Source organism: Dama dama, chromosome 7 (assembly GCF_033118175.1).
Source record: "Dama dama isolate Ldn47 chromosome 7, ASM3311817v1, whole genome shotgun sequence".
Lineage (NCBI taxonomy): Eukaryota > Metazoa > Chordata > Mammalia > Artiodactyla > Cervidae > Dama > Dama dama.
In genome coordinates, this window is record NC_083687.1 from 6,033,104 (window position 1) to 6,043,721 (window position 10,618).

The 10,618-nt window shown below is 37.3% G+C and overlaps 1 protein-coding gene across 7 annotated transcripts in view; it reads right to left on the reverse strand.

The window, feature by feature from the left end:
• ZNF451 (zinc finger protein 451) overlaps window positions 1–10,600 on the reverse strand; it is a 126,776-nt gene extending 116,176 nt beyond the window's left edge. For 4 of the 7 annotated variants that reach the window (XM_061146334.1, XM_061146333.1, XM_061146332.1 and 1 more), the window contains exon 1: window positions 10,448–10,600. In XM_061146334.1, coding sequence (XP_061002317.1) covers window positions 10,448–10,489 — 42 coding nt within the window. In that variant the 5' untranslated portion in view covers window positions 10,490–10,600. Of the gene's footprint in view, window positions 1–601; window positions 5,247–6,538; window positions 6,620–7,259; window positions 7,754–9,770; window positions 9,982–10,075; window positions 10,160–10,447 lie in introns of those variants that run through there. The other 3 variants (XR_009693531.1, XR_009693530.1, XR_009693532.1) reach the window with 3 other exon arrangements.
• Between the last annotated feature and the right edge of the window lie 18 nt (window positions 10,601–10,618).

The following is a 10,618-nucleotide window of genomic DNA, read 5'->3' on the forward strand; positions in this document are numbered from 1 at the left end:
GGGGGAGGGGGGAGACAAAAAATTGAAACTCTTATAAGGGAAGCAGAAAGATCGAAGACAGTAGGGAACTAGTAAAGGATTTTCAGCAGGGGAGAAAAATGGTAAACCACATTCCTCCCCTCCTTGCCTACCTTTATTACTGAAGCTAGGAAATGTAAAAGCTCACATTCTAAGCTTCAACTGCAATGAAGGATAGCCACGTTCATACACTTCTGGCCAGTGAAAAGCAAACCCACTTGAAAAGGCTTCTGGCAAAGCTCTTAATTTTCTGATATGCAGAGTTTGTTCCAGCCTGGCCTTCTTGCCTTAAATCCAGCATGTACAAAAATGTGCCAACCATCCTGTAACCCTATAAAGAAAGGCCAAAAGCATCCCAGATAACACAGTAATGACACCATCAAGCTACTCAAGCAAAACCTGCAGCCCTCTCCAGATTTGTTATTCAAAATAAGTCCATTCAAGTGATTTATGTTAGGTTTTCTGTTATCTGAATATCTTCTTGACCAATAAAAGCTTTAAGAATAAATGTATATTTCAGAATGGCCATTCCTGAGTTATTACGGAGGATGGACTGGAAGGGGAAAGAATGACACAAGGAGACTTAAAGAAAATATTTTTATTTTTTAAATCCACACTGAAAAAATCCTGTTCATCTTTTTTAAAAGAATTGATTTGCCTTCAGAGCAAAAGCACATCACTTTGGAAACTACATTTGTCCAAATTAAGTAAATTCAATAAATCTTATGTCAATTCAGTATCATTAATACTGAATTCAGTGTAACTGGGATAATTGAAAAGCAACTCTAAATTGATAAAAAAATAACATTAAAATTTTTTTCTTGTAGTTTTTATAGTAAATTTACATAACTGTCAAAGTTAAAATCTGACATATACTGATTCATATTAGAAATACATGTAAAGTTACCTGATTTTTAAAGTTACAATTTCAAAATAAATTCTAGTACTTGTCTAGGTAGCACAAATGGGCTTTTCCCCATATTTGGAGTTTCAAATTTAGACCATTCATAAGCTATGTAATACTGGGCACAAAACTGCCATTTTCTTTAATTACTAATTAAGTATTTGGTTAGCATTTCTGTTGTTGCAGGAAAATCTTGAACTGGTGTTAATTGTATAGTAAGTTTCTTTCACAGTTCAACCAACTGGCAGAGATCACTAAATTTACTGTCTTTTAATTTGTTCAGCAATCCTCCTATAAGCTGACATTGATTCATAGCACTTAACATCTAACAACTGTACTCATGACATCTCTCAGAGAAACCATTTCAGAAAACTGAGCCCAAATACTTTCAAACTATATCAAACAGTGGAACAAAGAAATAAGGGAGACACTAGACTCATTGAAAAATCCCAGTGAAATCTGACATTGACCTAACCTAGCTGGAACACCAGTTACTGTGACAAAAAGTCTTTTTTATTTTCCTCATCTAGCTGAAACTCTTTTGATAATTAAAATATAGCTATACACATTTGATTTCTCAGGCCATGAACTGAAGTTATTTCTTCATAAGCTTTTAAGTCTGATGAGACAAAAGGTACTCCAAGTGTTCCTTGGACAGCAACTCATCTAAAGCTAAAGAAAAGTACTTGCAATTTTTCAGCTTTTGAATCAATTAATCTTTAATACTGTTATAAATTTCTGTATTCCACAAGCAACGTTTCGTGACAACTAAAGACTGCACTTTTTTTCAAAAGGTATTTTTAGGTTTTAACTCATAAATTTCTAACAATTTCTATAACTGAAATAATTAATATTACTATCTATCTATGTAAAGCTAGTTCTTTTTCATGCAAGAATTCAAGCTGTTTCATATCTGGCCAAATTTAACATACTCAATCCTTTAAAAAAATTTTGTTAAGATATTTCACTGAGATTTCAGGTGCCTAAATCTCAATTCTTTTTTGACCTTTGAAAGGTAACTTCATTCATTCATTCATTATGCATTTGCTGGAACTGTCTCAATATTGTCGACTTTACTGTCTTATTTTTTTGTTAAACTATAGCTTGTTTTTCTCTGCCGTAACAAACTGCAATCATCATTCATTGTGATGATGCCACATACCTTCCTCCAGTCTTTCTGTTTACTGTCCTAGGTGCAGTCCTAGCTTCTGCAGCTCTACTTGTTCTTTTTCATTATGTCTTCATTTTAAACTAAAAATTGTTCATATTCATGTCTAAAATAGAAAAATAATTAAGCACCTTATTTTAATCACCAATTCTGATTTAGAAAAGTAATCACTGATTCCTTTTGTCAACCTAAAATATTCAGATAAACACACTATGTCACATTGATTCAAAGGAAGAAATAATTTACACTGAATACATCCAATGACACTAACTCAGTGATGTTTATATGTAATACCAGACTTAGCACACTCCAACAATCACACCTTAAGCAGGATTAACAATCTTAAAATAATTTTTTAAAAAACAAGTTGAGTTCAAAAAAATATTTTACACTATTTCTGTTTTTATATTTAATTAAAATTAAATATTTGCTTCCTTAGTCCTACTGATTTCAAATATTAATAGGCATATGTTGCTAGTGGTTACTATATTTGATAACACACATAGGGAAATGAGAAAGACAAAAGCCACAAGGATTGTAGTTTTTATTCTATTTCTCTTTTATTTACTATAACTTTCAGGGCTTAGAAGTAATCTGGGTTATATTACCCTTTCATATTCTTACTAAAAGTAAAACAAAGCAAAAGTGGAATCATTGGATGTTCTTATACAGTCCATGAAATACATATTTGGCCTACTCTAGCAGACATGGGCCAAACTCTAAAAACCCACTGCTCCTAAAAAAATCAACTTTATCTATTTGGAGAATGCCTTTAAACAGCAATGTACTGATAAAAGTTTAACAACTGACTTTCAAAATAAAAATTTATGTATATATAAGGTGTGCAGAACACACAACTTACAAATAATAAATCATACACAATCCTATTTCTGGCGAGCTTGCAGGATCTTAGTTTCCCTACTGGGGATTGAACCAAGGCCACAGCAGTGAAAGCGCCGAGTCCTAACCACTGGACCACAAGGGAATTCCAACACAATACCCTTTATTGTAAGTTCCAGAGAGCCATCTGACTCTCGCAGGCTTTTGTTGACTCTTGCCGAACTCTCGTATCTACAGCTAACCTGTGGTTGCAGTTTGACCAGGATTTTACAAAGGCAGTTGCATCCCAACCAGCTAATTCTTTTCCCAACAAATTTATTGTCATTAAATCAGATATATGACCTATAGTTAAACTGTTTCTCACCCTTGTACAAATTATGTTCATTAAATTGAAACCTCTTTCAGCTTCAGCACTACTTCAGCACTACTGACCACAATGGTGCTATTAGCTTTTTGTATGGTTTTAGGAACTGAAACACTGTTTGACTTTATATCATTACTTACAAATTCCCCAAAATCATTCAAATCAATTTCAAATTTTAAAATTTCACAGGAATAATTTTTCTTCACCAGTTAGCCATGGTGAAGTTATTTCTTCATAAGGCCATGTAGAAGGTTCTAGCAAGTCAAAATAATTAAAAATACTTTCATCATGCTTCCTGTTAGATAAAAGACATAAGTTCACGTGTTGAATTATATTTTCTAGTAACATGTTCCTAGGAAGGGCATTAAATTTATGATTTCTGTTAAACGGAATATCTTAAATTTATCTGACTTACTCAAACCTTCGATTTGAGATTCATGCTTTCCAGTACCAATTTTTAAATTTTCCAAGGTTTTTATTGTGCATTTGATCAATTTTTGTGCTTTCTGAATGTTAGTTGAGCTTGACTGTAATGCAGTTCAAAGCAGTCAAAATTCTTTAAGAATGTCAATCATTAAAGCAAGATCTTACAGGAAATCATTAAAGCAAGGACTGTTTGCTAACCTCTTTGCCAAAACAGAATGCGAAAGGGAGCAATGCAGATACACACAGGATACGCATGCCACGCAGCAGTAGCAGGCTGTACACTGCAAGCTGCCTACTTTGGTCCCTTTACCTGGCCAATTTTAATAACTTCAATTTCAAGATCTTTAGGCACATTCCCTAAAAGCTTGTTTTGATTTTTATTAGGTGGATGATAATTGGAACAATTTTTATCAATAAATATTTTTAAATGATTCACTTGTTTTATTTCAGATATTGAATCATCAAGTGACAAATGCAATCGATGGTTTAAGCTTTCAGGAAATAATTTCAGGAAATAATAATACTTTCAGGAAAATTTTCTAACAACTTTGTGGCTACTCCAGACTTTCTACCCAGCATCATATTAGCACCATCAGGACAAAATGCAATTAAATTTGCTTTCAAATATTCATTAGTGAAGCCACATCATTTAAAGTACTCAATAACTTCAACGTATTGAAGATACATTCTACTGTGGCTGAAACCAGTTCCTTTAAAGTAACAAACAACGTAACTGGTGCAGGAGCTGACTATACTATGCACTGGACATAAATCACAAGGGTCCTTTTCTTTGAAACTGTGGATGCCTCATCAACTATAACACAGATTTTGGCCTTCTCTTCTATAATATCCTTAAATATTGTCATCTTCATTTCTTTCGCGACATGCTTTGCTATTCTCACCCCATTTCTGTCTTGTAATTCTATTGCCTCTGCAATATCAGACAAAGGTCTACTATGTTTTACTAAACTATAAACCATCTTGCCAACTTCTACAGTAGCATCAATATTTTTATTACTTTATTTATGCACTAAATTAGAAACTGAGTCATTAATTGATTCCTTTAACAGATCCTGAATTTTACCATGCTTCTTAATTTTTTTTTGCAGAGAAGCTTGTCTAGTAGTTTTATTATTGCCATTAGGGATTACCAAATATGCAATCCACTCCTTGAACATGTGGACATGGTCTTCTGCTTTTGATCCCAAACGCTAAACTGTTGAGCAATTCTTACATTCTAATTACTTCTTTTATTTCAAGCCATTTGTACTGTTCTGTAAACATAACCACTTGTTTTTCATTCCAACAATCTGGAAGCACAAGATTATCCATTTTTTCCTTTGATGAAGATGATGGCTTTTCTTCAATGACTGGTGTTCAGCACATCTGAAACCCGATTCCTTTGACTTAGACAACCCACAATAGTTCTTATTACTATTGCTACTTTCTGTATCTGTTTTCACCTTCTTCGCATTTAAAAAATGCAAAAAATCACCCTGTCATTTTGGCATCTTAGGGAACAAAATCTGAAAAATAATTTTACAAATATAAGTAAAATTCATGATAACACTTTCAGGGTTAATGCAAAAAGTTCTGTTAATGATTTCTTAATTTTAGAAATAAAATTTAAACTAGCTTACTTTGATTTTCAGTTTGTGCCTATAACTACAATGACTTGTAATTTCTTGAAAAATCTATCAGTTTTTAAAATTCTATAGCCAATAGTAATGTCACAAAATCTGACTTAATTTTTGATTATCACCCAATTCAACATAAAAGTTGCTCATATTATTTACAAGTAAAGATAGTTGTAGTGTGAAGAATGGTTGATATTTTCATGTACATGATTAAGAAGAAAGTTTAAAAAAATATACATATCAGAACTCTACTCATTCATCAATGATACATCAACACTTTTGTTGAATCAATGAAGAATTTTCAAATACTGCAAGATTTCCTCAATTTTTCGTACGGAATAGAGTCTAGTAGTTAGAGACATATCACATTTTTAAGCTTAATCCATATTAAGATTTCATCTATCACTTTCTTCAGTTTAGACAATCAACAAATAATAAACCAACCCCTACTTTGCAGTTTGTCAACTACCTCGCTGTAAATGCTCCCATCATCCTTCAGGAGCACACCATTAGACAGTGTTTCTACCACACAGTACAACAGACGTAAATAACCTCAAGTGTGAAGACATTGGGATATGGACAGGTTTGCGTATCTATTACCTTAAATGTAATGATAACCTATTTACTGTTAAATTTTTATACACCTGAACTTTCTAATTGAAGTACAGTTGCTTTACAATGTTGTGTTAGCTTCTTACAGCAAAGTGATTCAGTTATATATATTCTTTTCCATTATAGGTTATTACAATACACAATAGGACTTTATCTTCTTTATATACAGAAGTTTGTATCTGCTAATTCCAAACTCCTAATTCATCCCTCCTTCCTCTTTCCCTTTCATAACTGTAAGTTTATTTTCTATCTCTGTAAGTCTATTTCTGTCTTGTAAATAAGTTCATTTGTATCATATTTTAGATACCATATATAAGTAATACCATACTTGTCTTGTGCTTGTCTTTCTGACTTATTTCATTTAGTATGATAATCTCTAGGTCTATCCATGTTGATGCAAATGGCATAACTTCATTCTTTTCTATGGCTGAGTTATACTTTAAGTTTTAATAATATCTATGTTTAACAATAAGCTCAAATTTAACAATTGATTCTTGCAAGCCAGTTCAAGCCACATCCAGAACATACTGTACTTAATGACAGAACTGAAGAAACACAAACATACTTACATCACTACAATAGGTTCTAGGCTCTTTATCATCACCACAGATCAGATCAATGTATTCAAGAAGAGGTCTTGATGGTCTCTCCTAAAAAGGAAGTCAGCAAACTTACAAGTCATGAACAATCATTGAAACCACATGTATATTTACGGTCACTGGGATTTTTTGGTTGGAATTAGCAAGAATTACTATGAAGAGGAGGCATCACAGGTATAGCACAAAACAATCAGAAACAGAAGCGGCAGAGGTAAAGATCCAGAGAAGACCAATATGCAAAACGACAAAACCCAAAAAGATCCTAAATATACAAGGGGGAAAAGCCATGTAGTCCATGGAAACAGGAAAACAGTCCAAGGGTAATGTTAAAAATACAGCTATCATGGTACAGTATTTTATAACTGGGATGGTTATCAATAATCTTTTAGATCTCTAAGCTCAAAATCATGGAGTTCTTTGATAGTTCGGCTTCATCCTCTTTATCCTTATGAAATCAAATATCAAATTTCCTCAATCCTTTCCTTACACACATACTACCTTCAACATCAATAAGGCCTTAAATACCCCAGTCAAAACCTAGATTTTATTCTACAGGCAAAGGAATCAAGTTAGTAGTGTTGAGATGGGAACCGCATTAGAGATGTGTTTCGGGAAGATTAGCAGAGTATGAAATGGGGGATGATTAGTTAACAAGATAACCAATCCAGACAGACAGTAATGTAGCACTAACACAGAGTGAGGGCAAGGAGAACAGTGAGCCAGCTGGTGGCCTCTTCTGTAGTACACTGGACTTCAGAAAAATTATACGAAAGATACCGGTGCTCTCTGCACTCCCCAATTTTCATCATTCCTTTCTTTCAGCATACTGTGTTTCAGTTCAGTTCAGTCACTCAGTCGTGTCTGACTCTTTGAGACCCCATGGACTGCACCACACCAGGCTTCCCTGCCCATCACCAGCTCCCAGAGCTTGGTCAAACTCATGTCCATCGAGCCAGTGATGCCATCCAACCATCTCATCCTCTGCTGTCCCCTTCTCCTGTCTTCAATCTTTCCCAGCATCAGGATCTTTTCCAAGGAGTCAGATTGTCACATCAGGTGGCCAAAGTATAGGAGTTCAGCTTCAGCATCAGTCATTCCAATGAATATTCAGGACTGGATTTCCTTTAGGATTGACTGGTTTGATCTCCTTGCAGTTCAAGGGACTCTCAAGAGTCTTCTCCAACACTATAGTTCAAAAGCATCAATAAACAATACTGTGTTTAGTTTGGGGTATATATATGGCAACATACAGAGAGGATGCTCTGCCATAATGCAAACTGATGGCTGGAAAATTAGATTTATATGAATAAACTAAGAAACCTAAACCAGAATACATCAAGGAGTAACATTCTTCTTGATAAAAATATAAAAAGAACACAAAAATTTTTTGTATCTGAGAACACTCAAGCAGAGAGTTGTACCCAGTAGCATTTCATCTTTGCTGGATAGTACTATAAAAAACATAGTAATAAACACATCCTGATTGAACCCAGCATAGGATGGGGTGAGAGGAAAGTAAATACTGATCTGAATGTAGCTTAAAATACAATTGAATTATAATTTTTCTGTGGCACCATTTAAATGCAACAGGAATATTTTTACTTGATTCTTCTTGTATTGCAATTCCACTCAGAGCATATAATTCACTTATTATGGAACTATCAAATTTTTAATTCTCTGTTTGTAAACAAGGCTATTTCTATTTATAAGAGGTTCTATCAGGTTGGATATACACTCCTCTGGATGCAAAGATACAAAAAATTCTCTATATTTAAAATAAATTTAAATCGAATTCTAAACCTCAGCTGAACACAAGCTGATATATTAACTGTCAGAATTTAGAACATAATTATGCACTTAAACCTCAGAGTATGACACTAAAATTGTACCTATTTTTCCAAATTAATTTTGTAGAATTTTACTGTATTTCTCAAAGTAAAGCACACATATCATAAACACTTATGTTACGCCTATCTAGAGGTCCACAAAACATCATCAAAGTTATCATGTCCTATTCATTGTCTTTACACCATAGTCAGAAAGAAACTAAACTATTTTTCCTAATGACCCCTGCAGTCCTCTTTCCTCATGTTTTTCAGTATGAAAACAGACATCATGGCTCTTCAATTTCCACAGCTACATCATTTATTCCTCACCACATGGGGAGGCGAAGTCAGCATATAGTTCTTGGTACCGCAAAGTTCCAAGTGTCAAGAAGAGTATCACATGAATGATTTGGGGGAAGAATGTAAAAGAAATGGTCTGGTAAAGAATTTCTATATAACCCTAAGAAAACAACAAAAACAAAGTTACCACAATCCTTAGGGAGGGAATTTTGTTTGATTTAAAACCAAGTCATTTACATGGCTGCCGGAAGTCTACAGCAACTAAGAAACACACAAACATTGTTTCTGGGTTAATAGGAACCCAGTTAAAGAAAGACTATACATTTTTAATAGCAAACCTCAACTAACTATAATATTCAAAAAGAGTAGTTCACAGTAGACACAGTCTCTAGCTAATTAAGATACTACTTTAAGGAGAAGGCAATGGCAACCCACTCCAGTACTCTTGCCTGGAAAATCCCATGGATGGAGGAGCCTGGTAGGCTGCAGTCCATGGGGTTGCTGACAGTTAAAAAAAAAAAAAAGATACTACTTTAAGCAGAGACTTTGTAGCAGTTTGGGAAAAAAAAAAACAGTTTGGGATGGAAATTATCCTGAAATATATCACAACACCCCCTTTGGTTATTCCAACTAATGTTTTACTGTGTTCACAGCTTCCTATACCCCTGCACCAACATTAAGGTTCCCAAGCCCCACCATCAAATCCTGATTCCATAGGTCTGGAGTGGGGAGCAGGATTCTAAACACTTCCACTCACTCATGCTTGAAAACTGTCAGAAGGGAATAAACACAGAAAGATAACAGGATGCTCCTGTGATGCAGGCCCCTCACTGTGAACCTGGCCTGCGGGACTGTGATGCAGCAGGGTGAGCTCAGAGCTCAGTGACGGCTTCAGGGCACCTGCCCCCACCCTACAGAGACACACAGGCTCTCATGCTGACCTCCTGCAGCCCGCCTCCTCCTCTTCTACCTCCTTCCTCATCACTAGCTGCTCCTTCTCCCCAACCTGGGGGCCATCTTTCAGAAGTTACTCTGGTCTCAATTCAAACACAGTCTTAGGAGAACCCTGCGCATACCAGCGGGTCCACGTGCAAAGGAGAGGGCAAGGTGTGATCCAGGCTCCAACAGACCGCAGGCCACAGTCTCTGCGATGGCTGCGGGGGCGGCCGAGACCTCTCTGTGGGCAAACGCTCTACTCCTGTGCCCTGCTCCACGGTGTCCGGTCTGACACCCACTCCTGGGCCCTGCTCCACAGTCTCCAGTCGGTATGAGACGTCCACACGTTTGCTGGATGATCAGTGAACAGGCGAGGGGTAATCACATCGCGGCTCGTCACGCACAAACCCTGACTCGGAAAAACCCAAATACCGCTGCTACTTACACTCACAAACTGGATGTCATCTTCGTCTTCCTCCACGGTTGACTCGGACGCCTCAGGCCCAGCTGGAGGGACACATTCTAGTATCTATAAAACAAGCCAAAACACGGTTATCCAGACACCCACGGCTCGCAGGAGGCGAGTTTTCCAAAGGCAATGAAAAGGCAGAGCTCGGCCCCGCCCCCGCGACCCGCCGGAGAACAGCGCGGGCGCTGGGGACCGCAGGCCCCCGCCGGCCCCTTCTCCCGAGGAAGGAAGCCTGCCCGCGGGGGCGACGGGCCTCGGAACCCGCGCCGCGCCCCCGGCTCCCCAGCCCCCCGGAGCCCAGGCTCCCCAGGACCCTAGAGCCCCCAAGTCCCAAGTCCCGCCCAGCACCTGCCGGACGCTGCACAAGGCCGGGCCCAGCCCACCACGCATTTCCGACCCTGCGTCTCCAGTCTCCCGCCGTCGTCGCTGCCACCGCAGCAGAAAAGACCGCTAGCCGCGCCCGCCAGGGGCCGCCCGCTAGGGCAGCGGCGCCCAGCCTCCCTCGCACAGGCCCCGCCT